The sequence below is a fragment of the Phalaenopsis equestris genome, unplaced genomic scaffold, assembly GCF_001263595.1.
Source record: "Phalaenopsis equestris unplaced genomic scaffold, ASM126359v1 Scaffold000552, whole genome shotgun sequence".
Lineage (NCBI taxonomy): Eukaryota > Viridiplantae > Streptophyta > Magnoliopsida > Asparagales > Orchidaceae > Phalaenopsis > Phalaenopsis equestris.
The window spans coordinates 1,238,472-1,265,451 of record NW_018164992.1 but is presented as its reverse complement, the minus strand read 5'-3'; the positions used below and the strand labels follow the sequence as shown (position 1 = coordinate 1,265,451).

At 34.1% G+C, this 26,980-nt stretch overlaps 2 protein-coding genes across 5 annotated transcripts in view; one reads left to right on the top strand and one right to left on the bottom strand.

The window, feature by feature from the left end:
* LOC110029278 (E3 ubiquitin protein ligase DRIP2-like) overlaps positions 1–21,099 on the top strand; it is a 53,951-nt gene extending 32,852 nt beyond the window's left edge. The window contains exons 3-7 of one of the 2 annotated variants that reach the window (XM_020731503.1): positions 861–1,179; positions 1,544–1,911; positions 2,010–2,063; positions 20,082–20,153; positions 20,752–21,099. In XM_020731503.1, the coding sequence (XP_020587162.1) occupies positions 861–1,179; positions 1,544–1,911; positions 2,010–2,037 (715 nt within the window). In that variant the 3' untranslated portion in view covers positions 2,038–2,063; positions 20,082–20,153; positions 20,752–21,099. The remainder of the gene's footprint in view (positions 1–860; positions 1,180–1,543; positions 1,912–2,009; positions 2,064–20,081; positions 20,154–20,751) is intronic. The other variant, XM_020731504.1, reaches the window with a different exon arrangement.
* A 2,029-nt stretch (positions 21,100–23,128) lies between these two features.
* The window catches only part of LOC110029285 (probable prefoldin subunit 4), an 11,239-nt gene continuing 7,387 nt past the window's right edge, over positions 23,129–26,980 (bottom strand). For all 3 annotated transcript variants that reach the window (XM_020731512.1, XM_020731513.1, XM_020731514.1), the window contains one exon: positions 23,129–23,579. In XM_020731512.1, coding sequence (XP_020587171.1) covers positions 23,319–23,579 — 261 coding nt within the window. In that variant the 3' untranslated portion in view covers positions 23,129–23,318. The remainder of the gene's footprint in view (positions 23,580–26,980) is intronic.

The window sequence follows — 26,980 nt, the reverse complement described above, 5'->3', positions numbered from 1 at the left end:
ATATATATATATATATATATATATAAATTTCAAAATCACATAATGCATTATTGATGCAATAGAATGTTGTGTGTTCATGGGTAAATATGTATCTTTATTTATCCATGATTTTTGCATTGAGGTTCAGAATAAAGGAGCTAATCTTGTAGCTGATGGGAGTTGTGTGGTCAACAAAAGGGATGATTTCCAAAAACCCAAATATTTCACCAATTTTATTTGATGAAATTTTCCTATGATTTTGTTAACTTGGAAAGTTGATGCATACACATGGATTATTACATTAACAACGTATCCATCTTTTATCTAAACTTTGTATGGAATATTACATTTAATATTTTTGCAGTGTTGGTCACCTTAAAACCAAATTAGGTCCCCTATATAGTCATGCAAAATTTCTTCCACCAAAATAACATGATTCATCTCAAATTTAGGAAAGATCTGAATTTAACTTCACTTTAGTATGTTGCTTTCCTTCAGTAAGCCAGTTGCAATAAACTAGTGCTCGAACTATTTTAATTACTTTATCTTGATGAAGAAACTACTATCCATTTTTTTTTTCATATTATATGTGTTTTGTGGTGATGAATTGCTTCTACATGTCCCAAAACATTACTTTTCACGAACATCCTTCCACATATTTGATTGTGTGAAGCTCAACAGAAGTCACCACCATGCAATTACTTTATTTTTTACAAAAGAAAATCACCCAAGAAGGTCCTCTTAGTCATTTGAACAGCATGGTTAAAAAAAAAAAAGATACATTTTTTTTGTGGGCATTGAAAACAATATCAAGCTTTCTTATTCAGGCTTTAGCGCTATTCATTTTTTATCAAAGCAATGTGATCTTAAACCTCTTGCAGGCCTGATCACAACTTAGAAGTTATCCGAACAAAAATTTTACCCTATAAAAGAAGAAAATTTAATGCTCCAAAAGTGTTACGTTTGACGACATTGCCTATCAGAAGAAAGGAAAGATCACTATCTTCATTAGTGGATGCTACTCCTGAAATAAGAACTCAAACAGGATTTAGGGAAGGAACAAAAGCAGCTGCGAATGGGGCTTCTACATTACGTGGATTAAATTCTTTAAATGATGAACATGCCAAGAAAAGCGGTGATAACAGTGAGCATATTAAAGAGAACTCTAGTAAGACTTTAATATGCTACCTTAAAAGGCAGGTAAGTTAAAAAAACATATTATGAGTAAGACTTTCCTTGGACATACGCTATATGATTTTGGAATATTTACAGACATACCACTTAATTCATATGTATTTACATTTCTAACACCTAAACTTCAATTTTTATATATATGCTACCTTAAAAGGTGTATTTCACTTTTTAAAAATTAAAATAGGGTAATTTTTATGTGACATGAAAGATGTGGGTATTAATGTATTATAAATGTGAAAAATAGAGTTTAGTTCATAGATGTGTAAATACACAGAAATTGGGTGGTATGTATGTGAATGCTCCTATCATTTTCCTTATATTATAGAAAGCTATTTAAAAATTTTAAGACGTTTGTCTGCTAACTTTGCAGAATTCTTCAAATGGGGAAAGATCCGACAAAACATCTTGTAATAAGAGACAGCATAGCAATGAAATTTTTGTTGATAAATCCAGTCTGCCAAGTCCTGCTATTAAGGTTGAGGAAACAGTTAACTTTGCTAGTGATGGTCACGTGCATAAAGTGAAGGTTTGCGAACATTCATGCAAACTGAAATTTCAAGATGAAATAAAAAATGTTCCTACATCCCCCGAGGCGGTTAATGCTAGAAGAGTGCATGGTGTTGGTAGGAAAATAAAAGTGCTTAGGCCTTCAGCTCAATCTGTGCTTGATGCTGCCGATGCTGGATCTGAAAGGAGGATCATTCCAATCTGGCTTTCTTTAGTTTCCTCGCCTGAAAGGTTAGAAATGGCTCCCTTCTCTTGATACATCAGTAAACTCAATTAAAATAATGTTTTCTTAATTTGATTTTATTTTCCTTGTTGGCATGAAATTCCAGCAGGGGGGGAGATACGAAGTTGCCATAAATATCTGCATCATACTTAAGAATCAAGTGAGTTATACTATCCCATGCATATTTAGATTCTGAGGATTTTAATTTCTGCAATTTGATTTTCGATTTCTTTTTTATTAATTTATGTACGTTTTCATTATGGAACTATGTATGTGTTAATTTTGAGAATAGAGATTCATACTTTTATTGATAGGAAATGGGGTATAAATACACGTTACAAGACCCAAATAAAAGGAAAGACATAAATTCAGAAATAGACCAACTAGAAAATACATAAATATTGAAACGGAAGCAAATAAAGGTTAATAATAACTGCAGACTAATAATTCTAATACTCTCTCCCAAATTGAAGCATAGTTGTCCATCATGTTCAACTTGGACTTGAAGTCATCAAACAACGGCCGAAGATTCTTGGTAAGGATATATGCTAATTGATTATTGGATAAAAGAACAAATGGAATACAAATCTCTCATGAATAGAGCTTCTCTTGAATGAAATGCTGGTCAATCTCTGCATGCTTGGTGCGATCATGCTGGACCTAATTATGAGCAATGTTAATGACAGCTTTATTATCACAGAACAACTGGAGAGGAGCAAAGACCGACATATGTAATTTACGAAGCATGATGTGTAACCAGAAAGCTTGATAGATACCCAAAAATATGAAGCAAAACTAGACTTTAGCACTACTTCGGGCCACAATTGACAATTTTTTCTTTTTCACGTGACAAGATTTCCCCACATGAATGAGCAATATTCGGAGGTAGATTGCCGCTCAGGGATGAATCCGACCCAATCTGCATTCATATAAGCAACAATAAAATGAGATGTGTATTGCGAGAAAAAAACAAATTTGAGCCTTGTGTGCTTCTAAGTAGTGAAGGATTCTGTGGGTAGCTTGGAGATTGTACTCATAGGGATCATGTATGAATTGACTCACAGTACCTAATGGGTGAAAAATATCGGAGCGAGCATGGGTGAGGTGCATGAGCTTTCTACAAGATGTTGGCATTGAGTTTTGTTCATTGGAACCACATTGGGAACATCAACTAATTTCTCATTGGGTTCCCATTAGGACAACCACTGGTTTGCAAATGAGAATGTTATTATCTGCCAATAGATCAAGCACATATTTGTGCTGAGGCAGACAAATGCCTTGAGATGACCGAACAACTTCCATGCCTAAGAAGTACCAGAGCGACCTCAAGTTTTTCATTTCAAATGAAGTAGCAAGAATGTCTTTCGGAGACTCTAATCCTAGTAGATCATCACATGTGAGCACAATATCGTAGACATAGATGATAAATATAGCAATTTGGCCACTGGAGAAATGCCGAAAGAAGAGAAATATGATCTGATTGAGCATGAGAAAAATCATAACCCATTAACACCCTTATGAATTTGCCTAAACATCAAAGTCTGGAGGGAGACACATGTACACCTCCTTTGTGAGATCCATATTTAGGAAAACATTCTTTACATCCAATTAGAGTAAGGGCCAATCCAAATTTATTGAAAGGGAAAGTAGCACACGAATGATGTTTATTTTAGTAATCGAAGCAAATGTCTCCTCATAATCATCTCTGTATGTTTGTGAGTAGCCTTTGGCAGTTGACCGAGCCTTGTTGCGTTCAAAGGATTCATTTGAGTTAAACTTGGTGCTAAAACTCCAGCTACACGCCGTTGCTTTCTTACTTGGAGGAAGATCAACAACATCTTAAGTATGATTCTGCTGAAGGGCAGTTATCTCATCCATCACAACAGCTTTCCAGGAAGAGCTAGCTAAATGCTTTGTAGGTTGGCGTACACTGTGGAAAAATATATACTTTTTCAAGAAATAAAGTGAGCTTTCCTGATTGCATACCTCATTAGGATAACTCACCTTTTTATTTGGAGTGGGGTTAGATATGAGGATGTCGCTCAGAGTGGATTCTAGGTCCTGTAAAGGGGTAGCGACTCCAGAGTAGGAACATCGAGACAAGTGCGCCGAGTATAGACACGAAGGATGGTAGGAGTTTCTGGTTGTCTAGTAGGTGGAAGATCCAGAGCGATAGAGGGTTCCTCAGGTATAGTGGTTGGAGAAATATTCACAGGGGTAAAATAAGAAATAGTGTCTAAGAAATCAAGCTCTCTCTCACTTGAGATAGTGACAAGGAAGTAGGGAACACTTTCAAAGATGGAGACATCGATACTCACGTAGAGTTTATTTGTGGTAGAATCATCGATAGTATTTTTGAGTTATAAAATATCTGACAAAGACACATTTTATAGACCTTGGATCAAGCTTACTTCGATTATGGGTAGTGTTTCGAACAAAGACATCGCACTAAAAAAATTTAGGTTTAAGAGTGGTGCAAAACCAATTGGTCGGGAAACATGACATTAAGTTGACTAATGGAGTTCTGAAGCTATTAATTTTTATGGGGACTCTATCGATGAGATAGGTGGAAGTAAACACGACATTATTTCAAAACCTTTTCGAGACAATATAGTGAAACATAATGGAGCGAGCCAATTTGAAAAGGTGCTGATTTTTTCTCTTAGCTACCTCATTTTTGTTGAGAAGTGTCCCTACACGCACACGAGCTATGATGGAGTACGCTCGTACTTACCAAGAATTCACCTAAAATAAAATTAAAAAATTCACGATAATTCACGATAATTGTTGGTTTGAAGAACTTGAATTGAGTCAAAATGAAGGAGCGAAAGTATTTTAAGTTAACAACTTATTTATCTTTTAAGAGATAAACTCATGTCATTAGGTTAATTAAATTTAATTAATTCTAAATCTTCATGCAACTGTTCCCGCTTCACTTCTTGCTCATAACTCACCAAACGAAGCCTGACACACTAGCCTGCTACTTGGGAGGGTCGAAGCAAAACCGCGAAGGCTCACCTCACTGTTGGTATTCCTCCTCTCCACAGAGAGGACCACAGCCGAGAGAACAAACTCCTGCTTCTGTTCGAGAAGTCTTCGCTTCGCAACGCGGGAACGTCCCTTCTTCCTGTTTCGCAGGACAGAGTGGCTTCTCTCGCTCTTTTGTTCGCACGGAGCTCCTTCATGTGTCGAAATCCTCCGTTTCTGTTCTTCGTCGGTAAGGTTGAACTCCTCACTGTAAATCCGTTCAATCGGCTCTGCCCTATCCAATCGAAGACCTCGTCATTCCTCCCTATCGCGATCCTTTTCTTTGTACCGCTCCAAGCCTTCTGTTTGAATTTCTTTGCTACTCGATTCCACAAGTATGTTCGCAGATAACCGAACGTTACTGTCTCGATCTGTTCCCTTCTCTGTTCACGCAACCATGCCCTATTGCCTCCTTGTTTGAGTGCAAAAATCATATGCATCCTTACTCTTACATCAGAATTCGCACAGAGTTGTCCCTGTCTTCCTCCGTCTAAACTGAACGATACTCTGCCTAAGCCTGTCAAAGCAATTTAAAAATTTGAACTTTTGGAATTACAATGTATTTAAATGTATACTTTTAGAGTTGTAAACAACTTAAAAGTGAAATACTTGAACTTGCAAAATGAATTGAATATGAAATATCATAAATTGGGGGCTAAGCGTGTAATCTTGACTTAAACAAAATATCATAATTTGGAGGGGATAAGCTTGTAAGCTTGACTAAAATATAAAATATCATAAATTGGAAGATTAAATTTAAATTGAATACCAAATTCTATAATTTTGGGGCTGAGCTTGACTTAAATGTGAAACATCACAAATTGGGGCTAAACTTGATTGGAGCTAAGCTTAAGTTAAATATGAAATATCATAAATTAGGGCTAAGTTTATGACATAAATGTTATTTTTAAATGTTAAAATGAAGAATTAATATTTCAAACAGGCCATGTTTACAAGCGAACAAAAGACGGTATGAAGCTTAAAGTGAAACTCTACATGCATCAATATATTCATTCAAATAAGGCAAATTTATATAAATTCAAGTCTTACATGTGATTCAATTCTTGCTTTCAAATTATGCAAGTTGCCTTAAGATATGCCAAGTTGTGTAAAATAACACAAATACATGAATAAAAAGCTCACATGTGCTCCAACCAATGTATTAGATGTTCAAATATTAGGTTCGAGAATGCTGTACGGGCTAATCGTGTCGCCTTGTCTATAGGATAGGGCTGTAAGTCCCACCCGACTAGTCCGATCCTCCTCGTAACGACTGAAGTTGACGAGTCCAGTAAATCATAAGAAATGCCTAAATCCTTAAATAAAAATTTATAAGTCCAAATCACCTAGTTCGATCCTTTTTCTCGTAAGGACTGAAGTTGACGAGTCTAACAAATTTGAACTAAATGTCTAAATTCTAAAGATAATAATTATTAGTCCAAATCAACTAGTCCGATCCTTCTTATTGTAAAGACAGGAATTGACTAGACTTATACCCTAAAATGATGAATTTAACTATTCCATTTAAGTATAAATGTTTAAAATTTTTAACTTCCCGATGATGGTTGTCTTAATCGAAGATTTCAATCGGATATGTCAAGTTTTAAAATCAAGATTTTTTAAAATTGTAAACTAAAATACTCAAGTTAAAATAAACCACTAAAAGTTAAAAGCAATCTTTATCTACCCTTCGTAACAGTTTATCGAGGGTGATAAATTTTTAATTGACTTCAACTCACAAAGAGTGGATGTCATATCAAATGTATCAATATATTTACAATAAATATAATTGTATGCAAATAAAGATGTGACCCGAGTCCTATGTCTGTGTAATTTGCCGCCAAATGACACTATAAAATAGCGGTTACCACGAGAACCCTCTGACCGGGTGGTTGTTGTCAAATGATACTATTATATTGCAGTCAAGGTCGCAACTCGTATATTTTCAAATAATTTTTTACTTTTTAAGTTCTGAATCATAAGAGTACAATTGATTGCCACAAAACCTTCTATTAGCTAAGGTCGACTTAAATTGTCCTCTTAGACAAATATTCATCCCAGATCTACAAAGATTTCTTAGACGACGCAACCCATGACTGTTGGCAAGAATCCTTATGTCAGGTTGGGTTGACTATCTCTTTTGGCTAAGTAGATCAGTGATATAACGATCTGGGATGACGGAACCATGGGATCTTAATCGGGTTTCGTCTTCATTTCCCCACCATCCGCTTTAGTTTCAATTGATGAATTTTACAATTTAAAATCTTTAGTCTGTTGCTATTATATGTTGAATATTCAATTCTTAATGACTAGCCTTAATCAAAAGTGTTATCCCGTTATTGAGAGGGATAATTAATTATAGGGGCTTGCGCCTATGAGAAACCTCGAACCCTGAATAAAAAAACCATCACAAAATGAGGGCAAAATTTCTGAGCAGTGTCTTTTTTACAATCTAATATGTCTTCTTGAAATTCGATCTCTAAAGCTCTCTCAACGACCAAAAAACTAAAATAAATACAGATGGTCCCCACAAGTCACTGTGAATAAATGAAAAGGAGCTGAAGGCGTGTAAGGGTGGGGTGGATAAAGAACGCGATGATGTTTAGCTAATTGACAGATCTCACATTTAAAGCTAGCAAAATTTTTATTAGTAAACATCGACGGATACAATTTTTTTAAATATTGAAAACTTTGACGACCCAAATGATAATGCAATAATATAATAAGTGATTCAGTGGATTGAGAAAAATTGCAACTACTGGGAGAAGTGTCCCTGTTCTCCATGCTTTTGTCTTGAAAGAAGTAGAGTCAGACTACTCGCTTAACAGTTCCAATCATCTTCCCTGAACAACGATCCTGAAAACACAAACATCAGGAGAAAAATGAGCAATGCAATCCATGTCATGTGTAAACATACTAACAAATAACATGTTACACCTCAATAAGGGGGACATGTAACGCGGATTTTAAAGTTAGACCGATTGCTAGTACAACCGACCCTTTAACAACAGTAGAGTTACAGAAGCCATCAACAATTTTAACTGTATCTTTTTCAGAGCATGGATAATATGTCGAGATAGCTTGAGAACATCTAGTCATGCGGTCTGTGAAACCTGAATTAATGATCTATGGATTTGAAAAAGAAGTGAGTGTCATAGCAGTGATGCCTTGATATACATGGAAGGTTGTCGGGCCAGAAGTGAACTGACTGGATCAGAGCAGCTTGATTAATTGCTCTATCTGACTCTTAAGAGAGTCAGTGATTTCAGAGTGTTCTGAGTGGGAGCTCGTTGGCTGTAATGAAACCTTTGGCAGAGGAGAATTTGGCTGAAGATTTGTATACCAATTTTCCATGGATTTTTCAACACTTGTCTCGAGTATGGTTAGGTTTATGACATTAATAAGAAGTGGAGCCAGTGGCTCGAGATGGCATGGACGAGTATTGAGTACTATTAGTGGCCAAGTTTGTTGATTCGACGGAATTGGAAGTGTCGAGCATGAAAATTCTTTGGCTCTCTTTGCGTTAAATTTCTGTTAATGTAGCATGAGTGGAAGGAAGTGGATCCCGACTAAGGATTCAACTCCAAACTTCATCGAGGTCTTTGTTAAGGCATGCCGGAAATTGGAACATGCGATATTTTTTTACAATTTTTTGAGAGAGGAAAAGATCTGCTGGAAATTCCAACGTGTAGTCATAGTAGAGATCACATTCCATCCATGAGGCCACCAAATCATTACAATACTGAGTCATAATCTTCGATCCCTGTTCCATCTTGTGGATCTTTTGGAAGACCTCATAAAGTTGGTTGGAGTTTCCTACATTTGAGTAGGTATCCCGAACTGTAGTTTATAAGGCACTGACCAAAGGAAGAAACATATACGAACGACCAATCACAGGCTCCATTGAGTTAATCAGCCACGACATGACCATGTAATTCTTCACTTCACACGTTTCTTACGTCAGGTTAATTTTAGGAGGTTCATGAATCATTCTCGTGAGATGGCCGAATGCAGGAAATTCGACCATCTCACGGGACGCGACTTGGTACCATTGGAGAAAATTAGAACCTTTCAGATTATGGGTAGTGATTAGGAAGTTCATTTGGTTTTCTGATCATTCGGTCTACAATGGGATAGAGATAGGTGCCAACCCTCTAGTGGATTATATACACTGTCAGGAGAAGGCTCAGTGATGCAAGAGTCCATCATGATTCCAACTGAGCTAAATGTGATGTTGGGTTGCCGAGCATAGGAAGATCTCAGACACCGAACAGAGAAAGACCCAGTGGCTGGAAGCCCTAGAAATACCAACAAGGAGAATAGGTCGGCTGGAGAAAGCTCAGGTTGCCAAATGGGGTCTCTGATGGTTGGAACATGCCAACAAATGCAAAGGAGATGCAACAAAGGGGGAACATCAAAGAATACGAGGCAAAAGAGGCACACAAAGGAAAGAAAATAAGGCACGACATAGGTGGCACAACAAAGGAGATAATGACAGGGAGTACCTGTAGGTGGCCGACGCTGATCCTGGCAACGTTGATCCTGGTGGTAGGAAGAAAAGCAGAGAGAACCTGTAGTTGATCGGCGGTAGAAATCCTATAGGGAAAACCCTACAGGTGGTCGGTGGCTAAGGTAGTGGCTCTAGGGTTAGAACCATGGCTCTGATATAATGTTAACTTTTGAGAATAGAGCTTCATACTTCATTGATAGGAAAAGAGGTATAAATATATATCACAAAATCCAAATAAAAAGGACTTAAATTCAGAAATAAACCAACTAGGAAATACATAAATATGAAAACAAAAGCAAATAAAGGCTAATAATAACTGCAACGGAAATTAGCTATTAATTCTAGCAATTAGCATATTATTTTCATAATTTATGTATCTTTACATTATGGAACTATATATGAATATTATTTTCATAATCCTTTTGCCTCACCTATGAAATTTGTGCCTAGTTTTGTTTTTTTCTTCATTTTTTATAGCATTGAAAAATAATCAACACAATTCTAAAGAGAAATATTCATATATCTAATAAAAAATAATATTGAATGTGGAAATTCACCAATAACATGACAAAACCAAGGAATTTTATATCAAATTTTACTAAAACATAAGAATAAAATGCTATCTAAGAAGATTATGCTTGAGCAGAAGTGGAAATGTTAAACGAAAAAGGTAACAACATACCAATACAAGTGCAAAAAGGAGATGTATTGAACGTAAATGGATTGGTTTTTAAAAATATTTGCTTTTTCAATTTTGATGGACTTAACTCATGGATCAATAACAATGTAATTATCAGTGTGTATCATCTTCTACTTATACTGATAATAAAAGGATATAATCTTAATTTAAAACGTTCAATGAATTTAGTAAAAAAAATTATTCAAAATGGCCTTTTTGTTATAGAATTGATAAGAAAAGGAATATGCATTTTTGATATCCCGTGGTCCAGCGTTCACTAATTTTTTTTTTCAAGGAAAGAAAAGGTCTAGAGTTCACTAATATAAATCTAAGGTCAAGTGCACAAAAACATAGTAGAGATTAGAAGTTGCAGATTATTTAAGTCTTAGTTTAGGCAAATTTTAATCTGATGTATAACCAGTAAATACATTCCGTTCAATCTAAACAATAATTTAAAATTCATCAAAATTTGACATATTTTGAAGAAATCTAATAAACAATGCAGATTGCATAGCAACTTAAGATTCACGTGATAAAATAGAAAACCAGCATGTTATGAGCAAAGAGGGTCTTTGTACTATTGTGATGCCTATATATCTTTTAAAAAGTGGTTTATATTCTTGTTCTTTCCATATAAATATTTTGTGATTGTTTTTATGCAAGAATGAAATTTACTTGTCTGACCGATTATAACATGAAAGTTTGTTAGGGAAATATGAATTTTATTTAATAATTCATAAAATAGAACATGGCTCCGTCACGGACCGATCCGGGAGTTTGAAATTACCAAGGCGAGATCTATCGGTTGAGCAGAGGAAAACTATCTGACAATTTCGTTTAATAACAAAATGAAATCCAAAACACAAAAGAGTCGTTCTATTTCATGAAATTTATATTTGCAACAATTTATTTATATTTAAATTTTTACATCTACCAAAAAATATAAGTGAACTAATACCTATTAGCGGTGCTTCTCGACGCCTGTATACATACTCATTAAGGTCCATCAAACATAAATCTTATTTTTATGTAAAAATGTTAGCAATTGAATGCTTACGTTAAAATACTCAGCGAATAATTGTTTCTAAATTGTAATAATTATTATTTTAAAAATATTTTGTAAAAATGTAGTAAACAAAAAAAAGATTGTGTGGTAAAAAAATAATAATAATGAAAACAATTTTTCTACTTTCATTTATTATGTTATTCTTTTCATTATTGGGAGTCACCGTCTAAACACTTTTAAAAATATGTGCATATTTTTAAAAAAATATACGTTTAATCTTTTCCAAATCATCATAAAGGTAGACTGTAGACAACCATTTTCACTTTTATACACGGGTACATTGAATTTTTCCATTAGTATTATCTAGGAGTGATTCCCATATGCATACATATATCATATTTTATTTCATTTCTTGATATTAATATTTAAAATAAAAACATGAACTCTTACATTTTAAAAGAAATGCTAAGGAACGGTAAAAAAATATATGTAAATAAATATAACTATTGTCAGATAAAAACATGTTTATCCACCTCTAAAGTGCAGTCTGCTATCTTTTCCTCGATCAGTCTAGTCTTTTGGATGCGCCTCTATGAGCAATTTAGACTTAATTATTTTTTTTTTCATTTCTAATCTTTACTATTGTTGATTTCATTTATTTATAATTTATCTAGTAATTGGATTACTAGATGAGAGACATTCTTATTCAAATTAATAATGAAGAAGATTATACACGTTTATTTGCTAGAAGTATAATCTGGATTGATAACAGAGCAATGAAGATTCTGAAATGGTCTGTGGATTTTTACCCACAGACGGAATTACCAATCATTCTGGTTTGGATTCTCCTTCCTGGTCTGAAATTTCATTACTTTTCTTAAAAAGTGTTGTATTTTATTGCCTCAGCTTATGGTAATCCACTCAAGACGGACATTCCTACTTTTAATCTTTCCAATCCATCTGAAGTTAGAGTACTTGTTGAAAGAGACATTATTTCTTCCGTTTCTGAGAAAATCTGGTTGGACACACAGCACCATAGATATTGACAAAAGATAGAGATTGAGCATTTTCCTTCGTATTGTTCGAGCTGTCGAATGTTCTGCCACTCCAGTTCTCAATGTCATCATCTACCCCCACCTCAAACCAAAAAAATAAAGTGCTCCGCTAGAGACAGTGATTCCATCTCCTCCCGATCAGCTCTAAGTTATTGACATTATTGATCATCAAAATGATACACCTGAAGACGCCACTATACTCACAGGCAATATGTCAACCATTCAGTCTCCATACAATGTTGTAGCTCCCCCGTCTTTGGAACCTTCTATCGTGGAGGAGAGGGAGATTTTTCAGATTCCGCCTGCCCTAGAGCCTATCACTGATATTACAGGTAGAAATACTTCAGCTGCTTCACCACTGTCTCATCAGGTCCAGAAATATGTCAATGTTACCCAAACTCATGGGGATCATGATGTGCAATGGCCTACACCTGTTCGGTCACCTTTGAACCAATCCATTGATCAAATGAGTCAATCCTCGGATGAGGAATGACAGATCTACAGTGTATGTTGGACATTTTTAGAGGATTTAACTTACTTGAGCTTATAAATCTGATGGATGATACTTTAATTACTTCGGGTAATGGTACGCACCTTACCAATTTGTTAGCTGGCTCCCTTCCGAGAACTAGAGGAAGAGAGAGTTTTACACATCCAGGAGGAAGAAGAAGAGTGAAGACCTACTTGATCTTAGAAATCTGATGGATAATACTTTGGTTACTTAGGGTAATGGTACGCACCTTACCAATTTGTTAGTCAGCTCCCTTCCGAGAACTAGAGGAAGATGGAGGACTAAAGTAGGACGTCACTAGCACTTTTGCACCTATTGGTGGCTTTTTGGTTTTTTATCTTTATGTATCTTTGTTTTATTGAGTTTTTGTATATGTTGTATTGTGTGAGTTGGACCTTCTTTTAGACCCTCTCATACAACCTATCTATACCTTTTCCTCTTTAATATATTAGCCCTTGGGCTTTTTTTTTTAAATACACACGCGCGCGCGCGCGCGCACACACACACATACATATATATATATACATATATTTATTTATTTATTATTTCTAATTATAATCCTAGATGAATATCCACAGTTCTTTACAATTTTCAATGAAGTGATTGTGCCACATTGTTATCTCAGTATTAAGTTATTTCATCATAAATCTTAATATATAGGATAATACATATTACATTTAAATAAAATTATATTTTTAAATTTCTAATTAGGGGACATTTTTTAACTTTTAACATAGCTTAATTTTAATAAATTAGGACAATTAACATGTAGTTATTAAAATAGATCTACGCACTTGAAAATTTTTCATTTTCCTTTTCCAATTTATCCTTTTCACCAAGTTCCTTCAAACCACACAAGTATATATCCCACTATCTCATATTAATATATAAAATTTGCACTATCACTCCAATCTACTCATTTCTCACCATATCATTTTTAGTTTTGCCACATATGAATCTTAGCATTCTCATTTTACTGCATTCGGCATGTCCAATGTGTCAATATAGGATGAATAATAAGTATATGATTGCAATTTTTTTAGTGGATGTGCAATTATTTATGAAATAATATGTTAGAGGATTAAGTGAGTCTAAGTATGAAGGTTTGGATATCTCCAATTGATTATGCAGGAGAATGAAGATAAAAATACAAATATTTCTTCTAGAGTTGAACTTGTTATTAAAATAGTGATGTGTTGAGATCAATTTTATGCGATAGGAGAATAAAATGGAAATTTATTGTTAGTTTTTTTGATTGATTATGAAACGTATGTTTCATGAATTTGATTGATGAGTGATAAAAAAATGACTAGTGACCAACTTGGGTGTGATTGACTTGTCAGGATGAAGGTATGGCATGAATAATGTGTTCATAATGTGAAATGTTTATGTGAGACTGTAGAATTATCATTTATCAAAATAATGTGATAGAAGATAAACTTAGGCGGTTTGGTCTTGTTTGATACGGAGAAGAAGACTTACTAATATGACATAAGATAGAATGATAGAATGATGTAGTGAAGAAATTATGTTTATAAATTATTTTAATATGTTTTAAGATGTATTCCGTTTTATTGAGATTTATGAATGTGTTAGTTATTTTGAGTTAAAGTAGGATCAGTTACCTTTTGGAATATTGTTAGGTTTGAATTTGAATTGTGTAGGATTAGATTTAATTTTGGGTTGGAATTAATTTTATTCCAAATTACTAGGTCTTAATTTTATAACCTTATGCGTGATAAGAATATGTTGACTAAGTCAAAAGAACCAGGATCAGATATGTGTCAAGGAATTGACCCCGATGAGCATAAAGATTCGTTAGATCAGTGGGAACCAAACGAATCAACCGACCAAACCAAGAAAGGCCGACCAAGGAGAAAGATGAATGGCTCGCAACAGGCAACAACGACCGTCTCACCAACTTAGAAGCGGGAGACAAATATTCATCAACGACTCAGTTATACCCATTACTATCTCAAGGTCGACTAGCAATGACCGACTGACAATAAAAAATATCGGGGGCATTATCTATATTTCATAAAATGAGTCTGTTTTCTTATAAATACAAGAACAATAAAAATATAGAGTTTTTTTGGAGAAACCCAGATATATATTATTAATATTATATTCTTAAGGCTCTTAAGTCTCTTTCTCTCTCTATTTCTCTCTCTTTTTTTTTCTCTTCTTATCTACGCTCTATTTCTTGGGTGTGATTCACGGACTAATATAAGTTCAACACTTTAATATATAGTACATGTCATTAATCAAGATAATTCATTGTGCAAAAGCCCAATTGGCTATAAACTAATTTATATGCATACTCGAGCATAACTGGATTGGATTGAGCCTATTTTCAAGCTTTCTAGGGCCACTTCTATTTATGGTTGAATATATTTTAATTTTTTAATTTAAATTTTCTGTTAGGTTATTTTATTTATTTTATTATATTTAATTTAAATTTGAATGTTTTTTAGAACTTAAATGATTGGATTTGCTTTCAAATATTTGATCTTATTCTTGTAATCCTATTTCTGTAGGAGCCCACAGTTTAGGATTGAATTATTATAGATGATGATGAATATAATTTGATTATTTATGAGGTCAATTATGTGCTCACAAGCTCCAAATTTTATAAGTTGATGCTGCAAGTTGTGTACAAGGAGTTTTTTTTCCTCCCTTCTCCATCAACTATGGTATTAGAGCCCTGCGCCATATACATGCTTCACTTTCAACCCTTTATTTATATTGTTTTCTGAAATTGAATCCTAGAGCTATAAATTACATCTCACTTTGCACATGCTCACATTGTACCTGACAAAGCCACACTAATTAAAGTCATTAGTCGAACCCATGCAGCTCACTTGACTAGTTCCTCTTTCACATGTGTACCGTTGGATTAAGAAATCAATGACTAGGAAGTTGCATTGGGGCAAACCGATATGTTCGAAGCTGAGAAGTTGGCTTTTGAGAGGATTGCTAAGTTGCAAATAATAACTCAAGAAGAGTTGTTGAGAATAAGCAGAGAATTTGAAAGGAACACTTAAAAAGTATTGGAAAGATGCTAGAGAGCGAGTGAATCTGTAATCAAGAAGGTTGTTTTAGAGTAGTTATGATGCCAGCTTAACATCAATAGTTCACACTCACACACATCATGCTTACGTAAAAACATATAAGGAAGAATATGAGGTTCAAATTAAGATTTTTTATAGTTTAAATGAGGAGAGTGCTTCTATTCTATTGAGAGATTCAAAAATATTAGAGGGCTAAAGAGAGAGGGGGTTCAAGAAAGCATCATCTTCTTTCTTTTATTGCTGTCTAGTTCTTTCATAAATGAAACTTGTGTGTTTCTTACTCTAAAAATAGGATTCTAGATTAATAGTCTCATTTCTAGATCTCAACTTTCTAACTTTTGTAATGGAGTTTGATTTGGCAAAGAGAAGTATCCAGGGGTGGGAAATCTGGCGCTAGCAGGCGGAAACCTGGCACTAGACCAGGCGCCTCAATGCCAATGGGTCGCCCTAGCACCCAACCAATGTTTTTCTAGATGGAAACTCGACATCAACAAGCGAAAACCCGACGCCCTTCCAACATTCAAAAAATAAAGTGTTCGACAACTCGATGCTCGGGATGGGCGATCCAGTGCCTAGAAGATAGACTATAGAACCCAAGCATGTGCAAAGAAAACGCATAGGAAGAACACAACAACGCTCATATTGCACCATGTACCTGAGCGCCAGGAAACCTAGTGCTTGGAAGCAACACCCCTATAGTTGTAATCCATTATGCACTTTGAAACTCTTAAGTTTTGGGTTTCTTCACTGCGGGAAGGGCAGTCGAACAACGTAAAATGGGGCGCGACTTGTTTTGTGAATTTCTCTTGTGCAATCAAGAAAGGATTGTTCATGAATTACAAGATTGTAAAAATGATTTGAGTGGAGTGTAGTGTAATATGTACATTTTTCCTCATTTCATAGTGAATTTCTTAGTGTGGTGTGACTTCGTGGTTTTTTCCTGTTCTCGAGGTTTTCCACATTAATTTTTTATGCTCTGTTGTTTGGTTTTTTTTGTTTATGCACTTCTTTTCAATTGTTTGTTTCAGATCACTAGACTCGTCGTTTTCTTGCAATATCCCACAATAAGTGGTATCTAAGTGGGGTTTCTTGAAGATCTTTTATTTGAGTGGGCAGTGACCGATGAAATAAGTATAAGGTGAAGAAGTTCAATAGTACAAACTTCGCGTTCTGGAAAATGCAAATTGAAGATTTACTGTATTAAAAGAAACTGTATTTGCCACTAAAAGGAATAACCAAGAAGCCTGAATTGATTACTCTGGAGGAATGGAAAGTGCTTGATCGAACAACTTTAGGTTTGATATATCTTTCACTTTTCTTATATATTGCTTTTAACATTGTGAATGAGAAAACTATGTTATATCTCTTGGCTGCACTAACAAGGATGTATGAAGAATCTTTGGTCTCAAATAAAGTTTTTATGATGAAGAGATTGTTCAATACAGAGATGATGGATAATAGTTCAGTGATGGAGCACTTGAATAACTTCAACACTGTGACAAACTAGTTGTGCTTTACGAACACATCAAGTTCAATGACACTGTCAAGGCACAATTACTCCTATCTTCATTGTTAGACAGATGGAATGGATTGGTCACTGTGGTGAGTGACTCTTCAGATAATATAAAGAAACTTTGATGATATTGTGAGGTTAGTGTTGAATGAAAAAGTCCGCAAGTAGGTGAGCGGTGAAAATTCAAATTCCGTGTTGTTGAAAACAGAAGAAGTAATTTGGGTAGGAGCACAAACATAAGTATGCGCAAGGTTAGAAGAGGAAAATCCAGGTCAGAGAAAGAAAAAAACAGAAGAGGAATTGGAATACGAGAATAAATGTCACTTTAAGAAAGACTTCAAAGCTCTCAAGAAGGATAATGATGGAGGACTAGATAAAAAATCTCTCTACAAATGCCTCCACAGGTGAAATCTAACGTGATTCCCTAGTTTTGTCGCTTTATAGTACCAAATCTTGGATAGTAGATTTTGGTGCATCTTTTCATGCTTGCCACAACAAAGAAGTGTTTAAAAATGACACTTAGAGTAATTTAAAGAATGTGTATTTGAGAGCTGACAAGGCTTGCACTATTATAAGAAAGAGTAATGTTGATATTAGGTTGTCAAATAGATCAGTCTGTAAGCTTAATCAAGTTAGTTATGTTCCATATTTAAACAGAAGTTTGATCTCGGTGAGTTAACTTGTAAGGTTAGCGTATGTAACTATTTTCACAGATGATTAGTGGAAGGAGACCGCAGGGGCAATGGTGATAGCTTGGGCCAATATTGAAGGCGCTCTTTACCTAATCAATGAGATGGTTGAATCATTTGATAGAGCTAGAACAAAGGTTTATACGGGTATCTCAGATACCCGTATCTGGCACCGTAGGCTTGGCCATATGAGTAAAAAATATATAAAGTTCCTACTTTTTAAGAATAGTCTTCATATTTTAAAGTCTATAGATCTAGATTTTTATGAAAATTGTGTATATAACAAGCAGAAGAAACATACATCAAAATTTGGTCAAATTTGAAGTCCAAAAAGCTAGAATTAGTTCATATTGATGTATGGGTCATATTTCAATTCAATCTATTGGAGGTTTTCCTTATTTTGTCACTTTCATTGATGATCACACTAGAAAGGTATGTGTATACTTCTTGAAACATAAATCTGATGTATTTGAGGTGTTTAAGAAGTGGAAGGTCATGGCTGAGAATGAGACAATTTTGAGACTGGAATGTCTTAAATCAGATAATGGTGGCGAGTATCGTGATCAGAGATTCGGGAACTATTATGCATCAGAAGGAATCATACATTAGTTTACAATTTCAAGCACACCACAACAAAATGATTTTTGCTAGTACATATGCAATCTACTCATTGCCAAGTCCAAAAAAACATGATTCATGGTGTATGTTAATAATGACAAAATTAATAAAATTACTATAAACTACATATTCTCTATGCCTAAACTAAATGATATGCTTCACATGATACTTTGATCACTGTACATTTTAAAAATTAATTTGCAATGGGATAATCAGATTTGGATACATCTTTGAGATGAATGTAAGACAACCTTCAAGAGGTCTGATATTTATATAAATGGTCGATTATGCTTTTTTTATTTATTACATCCGCGATATTCAGGAGATTGATGAATCATGTGAATAGACTATGTTTCTGGTGATGTACTAAATATATATTATTTATAGCTCTACTGAGTTTGATAATCTGGATCACTCGAGTTGAGTTTTATCTAATAGATGAGATGTACCAGATAGATTTTGTAAAATAACCATTGAGGCATCTTGTGCAACAAAATTTTTGTTTAATGGGTTGCCCAATACCATATTATATATTAAATATGTCAGTTTTCTTTTTTTTTTTCCCCCGGGAAGATATTATGAAATTGTTAAGTATTACCTTTATGTTTACATCAACCTTTCTCCCTACACTGATTATTAACTGGGGTCTGAAATAAATGTCTACGAAATCTATTAAGATGTTTGATTAGAAAAAATCTAGGCAATTGGGATATACATCTTCTTACTACTGAATTTTCACATAACAGCACCATACACATTTTTTCATTTTTATTTTAATGTTCTAGCTTGAAAGATAATCATGGTATTGTGCCCCTAGACTATTTCTGAATGAGAGAAATTTTAGTATGCCTCTACTCCTCGGGGGCTTTTAAGAAAAGAATTTAATAAAAGATTTCAGAATTTTTGTAACCCTAAAATTCATGTTAAGATTGTGTAAATCTGTGATTCTTTCTTCTTACTCTCAGTGATGCCCCTCCTTCAAATGTCTCTTGTTACATTTCTTTCCCCGCATTTTCAGTTACTCGCAGCAAACATATAGCCTCTGTGTAGGTGTTTCTTCCTTGTAGAACTAACTTGCTTCACTGTGATACTTGAATATGTTCCTGTCATGTTTATTTGTGAAATTTACTTGTTAATAGCATGGAATGTAGCTCTGTAATTTGTTCAGAAAATCTTTTTATTTTAGTGGCTCTGCTATGATTAGTTCGACTATGTTCCTGTCATGTTTGTTTGTGAAATTTACTTGTTAATGTTAAGGTATGTAGCTCTTTTCTGAGAACTCCTGGGATAAATTGTGAAAAAAAAAAGTAATTTGTTCAGAAAATCTGTTTATTTTAGTAGATCTGCCATGATTAGTTGGAGGTGTCTAACAATTTGTTTGACACTTCGAAATTCCAGTGTACTTAGAGCAGTGAATTTTTTTTTTTTGTTTTTGTTTTGAAAAATCTGATTACCCAACATTCTCACCTTTTTGAGTTATGCAATTACTCTGGATGCAGGGAAGGAAATTTACCTGTTACTTTCCTGCAAAGTACCTTGTAAAGAAGCTAAATCTTGCAAGTGAGGCAGAGGTTAGTTATTATTATTATTATTATTATTTTATTTTATTTTTTTGCTTAAAAGTTTTTACTTGCTGTATTTTTTTAATCATTTATTAGTTGGTACCTTGTCGAAGTACTTATGAAACAACTGATGTCTTTAGCTAGGGGCAGAACCGGTCTGTTTTTTAAGGAGGGCAAACTGCTCCCTTAGACCTAGCGTGGGAGGGATAGGTCAATGAAGGACAAAGTGATATTTAACTAGAGGCAAAACAATGTTTCGGAAGAGGCAAAAAGACCAAATTGACCTCCTATATAAGTAAAAAAAATTAATTTTAGGTGAATTGCCCCCTCCGACTGTAGATGGGTTCGCCTGTCTTTATTCTATAGAATCACATCTTAACTTTCTACAATTTTTTTTTTTAATGATTTAGGGAAGCTGTGAATGTATATGTTACTGTTAGTCATCGTTACCATGTTTGTGTATGGTGTGTGCGTGCACCCATGCGCGTGATAGCCGATTATGAATGTCTTCTATGTCCTGGTTTCTGCTAAGCAAGTATTAATACATAAGAGTCTATTAGTTAGGCTGATATTGAGGAAAATCAATAAAACTTACTACGATTTGCAGGTGGAAATAGCATGCACAGGAAAGCCTGTGAATCCAGCACTGTCACTGCATGACCTAACTGAACAAATTGCTTCAGGTGGGGAAGAGTTCAAGCTTCAGTTGCCACTTGAAATCTGTCTCAACCTGAGCTCCTTTTTTCTTTTTAAATTTAATTTTTTTCCCAGGGCAAAAGTTTGCCTTTCAGGAAATTTTCAATTATGGGATTTTCCCCATTTGGCTTTTTTTATTTTATTTTATTTTATTTATTTATGTTTTTGGTTGAATTCAGCTTGATCGAATATGCCACAAAGTGGTGCTCTATTGAATATTTACAGATATTCCTATTGTGATCTATTGGGATGAGTTGAATTTGAGGCCAAAATACACAACATAAATATTTTCTCCCTTGTTTACTTCATTTCTTCGTTGATATATATAATTTTATTATTTCTGGATGGATTTCATATTATTTTTTTTGTTGCATATGAAGATTTAGGGTGATATAAATGTAAAATAAATAAATAAAACAAAACATAGGTGTAAGATATGTAAATACATAGAATTTGGGTGGTATGTATGCAAATGTCCCCCACTTTTTTTTTATTATTTATTATTTTTTTTTGGAAACTTGGTTCTCTCATTTATGCCAGCACGAGCGGCTTATGTATAAATTATTTTCTAAGTAATCCAAACGGAGCTGAAAAACTGAGAAGCTGTAGTTGTGCCAAATAGAGCCCATAACCGTGATAAATTACTGTTTAAATCTTTAGCTGTGTCCCTACAATCTCTTTTGCATCTGTAAATGTCTCTTTTCATGTCTCTACTTTATTTTATTTTGGAAAGTTTGTCAAAATATAAACTCGATGTATTCAGGATTTGGATTAAATAAATCTTGACATATTTATCAATTAAATCAACACATCTTTTTCGTTTTTTCATTGTTTTTAAATGCTTGCTTTGTAGGTGATAAATTCACCTGCCCCGTAATATTCAAAATTTAGGATATATGTGATATATTTTAGTTTTTGGGATAATTACATGCAGACCACCCGAAAGATTGATATTAGATTTTTTTGAACCACCGAAACAACGTATTTATGTGCGGCAATCAAATTATTGAAAATTTGATAGAAATGAAAAACATTGGTCGGGGTCATACCAAGAGTTTTGATATGAAGTGAATTTTTGAAATGGATGAAAGAGGGCGGTTGATTTGTAAATAGCATGTTTCCCGTGGTTTTTATGTAATTGCCTCTTTATTAATTTAGAGAAAATACGCCCAAAAGTTTATTTTGGTTTTAAATATTTTTATTGTGGATGTACCATATATTGTCAAGTGATCAAGGGATAATTACATATAAATCATTAGAAATATTAATATTTATAAATTAAATACTAGTGTGACTTTTTTTGAACTACCAAATTGATGTACTTACAAGCCCTACATCAAATTATTGACAATTTGTTAAAGATCAAAAATGTGTTGGGATTTTATCATGATTTTTTATATTTGAGTGGGAATTTGAAAATTGGATGAAAGAGAATGGTTGGTTAGTAAATAACAAGTTTTGGGTGGTCTATGAGTAATTACCCTGATTAAAGTGTTGATTAAGCCCAAAGAGGTGTCCTAATCAAATAGCCAAAGAGGATATCTTGCATTGGGCTTAAAGTTTAAAAGCCTCAAATTGCCCAACAAGTTATTCTATAACACCTATTACATGAAGGGTTAGATCCAATATCTATATACATATTATGTCAATTTAAATGAATTAATCAGATTTTATTTTGATGTTGATTGAACCATCTTAACATATGGTTGAAGTAAAACAAATTTTTGACTTGAAAGTATGTGAAGACTGTTTATATTTGAAAGTTTATAGAGGCCTGTAAAGAATTTGTGGGTACTCATCAAACTTGTAGAAGTTCAAATGATAATTGCTTTTAGGGGTGTCTACATAAAATACAACCTAATTCCTATATATTTATATATCTAACAATTAAACTTTAGCTTCTTTTTTTAAATATTTAAATTAAATAAAATTTACATTTCACATAAAAATTATTATTATTTATTAAAAATATGCATGAAGATGTATAAATCACTTATAAAAAATTAGTAATAGCAATATTTTTGATATATTATCAATGATTTGAGTGGCATTTATGTAAATATAAAAATTTAGGTGTTAGATATCGAAATATATACATAGCCATCAGGCCAAAAACATAATGGGATTTATGCACATATCACATAATTCTTATGTATACACATATCTAACATCCAAACTTCAAGATCTACTTACAAAACACCCAAATCTTTAACATCCTATCATAAACATCACCAATATCAGCTTTTCCAACCAAAAACATACATTTTCATGCATATATTTCGATATGATTATAACACTAACATATCATATCACTAGATATCAACAATTGAAATTAAATATGTAAACATACAAAAACTGCATGGTAAATACGCAAATCCCCACAAACCAAAACAAATTGCTTAATTCTCAAAATTTCAACATCCCCCAATTCACCAATTTCCATGACACTCTTTGAAAGTGTTCTAAAAATTCAAAAGATTAATCCTCTTCCAAGTTAATGGAATCCTTAAACTTACCATAGAGAATTTTCTTCAGCTCAGCCATTTGAGAGAGAACCGATTCCTTCTCTTCCTCAAGCTTCTCCAGCTCTTTAATGGCATCTTCTTTCATGTTCTCGAGTCTGCTCTCTACTTCTTCCCTCGGCAGGTGAACGAAAACCTCCCCAATTTGGAACCTCACAATATCCTCCTCTGAGAGTATCAGTTCATTGCTGGCATCTTCCAAATTGTCGTTGTTTTCCTACAAAATAAGAGCCGTCGATATTACGTTCAACGTTTAACTCGCGTTGGTGAATAACTCGTCTTCATCAGGCTACGAAGTTTGTATTATACAGGGCATTTACATACATAGCACCCATTTCCGATACATTTACATAGATAATATCTAAAATTTACATGTAAAATACCATTTGCTAAGCACAGAATCAATTTTGCCAAAATAATATTAACTTTCCTACACGATCCCTAAACTGAAGTTCTTCGCAAAGGCCACCAGACAACCAAAGCGGCGAATGGCATCGGTAGCCGGAGGCATCATTTTACAAAAAGCAATATATTGAAATTCGCCCAAATCAAATGAATTTCAAATTCATTGAAAAAGAACTCGAGAGTGAATTTGAGTGGAGTTCTACACTATCTGTCTTTCTTCTGATAAAAATAAAAAAAAACGCAATGCATTCCTTTCGCTGCGGACCAAACAGCCCCTGAGCTAGCAAATGAAAAAGTGTGCTGTGCTATATAGACAAATAAATCAAAACCTATAAAAATATTTCATATGAAATTAAAAGATGTACATAGGAACTTTGTCAAGGTGCAATAAGCACAACTGCAGCTAATGTTACCAAACCACCCGAAACTTGCTATTTACAAATCAAACAGCCTCTTTAAGCCCTGCCCACAACCCAATCTGCCGTTGTATCCCATCTACATCCCTCGTGCTGCTGCAGCCATCCTCTGCCTACCTTCCAGCTGCTATCTCCCCCATTCCAAACCTCTCTGCTGAATCCGCGATCCACAACCTCACCCTACCTGCTGTCCAGCCACCACCCACCATCTTCCTCCTCACCCTGGGTGTTGTGTTGTTGTCGTTGTTGTTTTTGTTTTGAGGATCATGTTATAGTAGTTTCTTGTATTTTGCAATAATCTTTTCAGTTTGATGTGCTGTGGGTTAACTCTAGTATCATAGCCTCTGCTTTTTACATTTATACCCACCCAAATCTTTAATATTATGTCAAAAATTCCACTATTCCAAGTTTTAAAAAGTGAAATACACCTTTTAAAGCATAAGTACGGTGGCATGGTTGTATAGCTTCAAATTTAAATGTTAGATATGTAAATACACAGGATTTCAGTGGTATGTATGTAAATATTCTTTTCTTGGGGCATTTACGTACATAGCACAGAATTCTTAGGTATGTGATCATTCTTTCTTTTTTCCCCTTTTGGGTCCTCAAAATGGCAAACTCACGTTCGGATGATCAAAAAAAAAAAAAAAAAAAAAAAAAAAACCTACATGCAACTAAAAACCATTGCAAATAACCCCTGCTATGATTATCAAGAAAGAACCTTTATAACTGTCACGTTCTATAATATTCACTGAAAAAGAGAGAATTTATGAACTTAACTTTGAATGAAACTTCTAAATACGGTTAGATGAATTAAATGCATGAGATAATTTTTTACGAAGAAATTAATGGGCCAGAGAAAAATTTCACAGTTGAATTCCATTCTCTCCTTTACAATTTTCCCATCTAATAGGATATTCATGTTACTACCCCCTCCTATGGATTTCCTTATAATGCTGTATACAATGGAAAAAGTAAGAAAGCAAAAAAAAAAATCCTAATATTTGATGATGGGAGAATTGCAGCCTGTAAATTTAAGAGAATCTTAGAGGATTCTAAGGAATTTATTATTTTTTTGAGCCCTTCATAGGCTATATATAGAAATTCTGAGATATTTAAATATATAGAGTATTTAATAGTGAAACCATCATCCTTTCCCGTTAGGTCTTGTGTGCGTTCCATTGAAAGCAGATTCTTTAAAAGTTTCACAAGTGATGGTGACTAGCTTTGGAGAACAAATTTCCTTACATGAACATAAGACTTGGACCTCATTCAGTGATTTCTATTATTATTCTTTCAACAGAATTATTTTAGGGATTGGTGAACGTGCATACATGAAATTATATTTCGTTTTAGACAAGCTATTTTCCTGTTTATGATGTGAATCTCAATCATTGTAGAATTTTATATTTCAAGAAAAGTTAAATTATCATTTAGGATGATATAAGCATGCATTTTTATTTTGTATCAAATGTGATTAATCTAAGCTAAAAATGATAGCTTGTCAAATGCGCTCTTATGCGTTTCTTTGTGTACTCGTCCTCGTTCACATTAATGAACCTTTGACCCTAAAGAGTCAAACATCACATTGTCCCTTATTCTGTTACGCACCGGCCTAAGGGCAATTTTGTCCTTGATTAGCCTAAGAGCAAATTAGTCTTTTATTATTTATTATTGTTTAGTATAAATAGACAGTAATAGGTTTGTATGTATGTGATTATTATTGTGAGTCTTAGGTTTAGGGTTTTGGAGAGATTTCTTATGTCTAGAATTGTAGGAATTGAGAGTGATCACCCAACTCTTGAATTGTAGGTGTTTATTGTTGTATTCGTCTTGAGTAGTTTGAAGTTTTAAGGAAAAACATTTGCTTTGTCCTAATTTCTAAAGAAATTCATTTTGATTTCTACGTTGGATCGTATCATATTCATAAACAGATTCACAACTGATAGTGTTATCGTGCATCTATTGTTTAATTTGAGAGGATGAAATTCAACCAATTCTAGGATTCCTTCTCGCTAGGAGATTACAAGAGAGAGGGGGTGTTGTAAAAATATGAACAGAACACTACAATTTAACATGCTGCATCATTCAATGTCTACATCTGTAGTGCTTGCATTTGAATTTCTCAAACGGACAAATACATAGCAAGAATAAAAATTTTGGACGTCCATATCCAATTCCAAATTGAATGGCACCAAATATGGATATAAGCATACTTTTCTAGCCTTGCTTTATTGTGGTGTTGGTTAGTTGGCAGTTTAGGAGCTTAAGCGAGGCAAGGTATCACCTACATGCCTTCCTCTTACTATGTTATTAACTTTTAATCCCTTCTGAAAACGCAAGCAATGTCATTGCAAACTTCTCAAGCGTCTAACATGAGTTTTTCTTTCAATATTAAGAAAATTATTTGTTGTGAGATATGTACTTCCTTGCATAGAAATGAGACGAAAAAGAAAACAAGTAAACACAGATCGTTTACGTGGTTCGATCCAACTGGATCTACGTCCACGGGAGGGAATCAATCAAATATTTCACTAAGGCAAAAGAAATGGAGAATACATAGCTTATACATAGAGATGAGCCCTCATCTTCCTTCTACGACCTCCCTCTCAAGCGACACCTTGATACAAGGCCTCAAGATGCTCTCCTCCTCTCTAGCTCTCTAGCTATTCTCTCCTCCTTTGTGGTAGCTTAAGATCTCTTCTCCCTTTTTTGTCCTAGGCCTCACACCCTCTCTATTTATAGAAGCAAGAGAGTGGTAGGTGAGCGGTAGGTGAGATGTGGTAGGTGAGCGGTA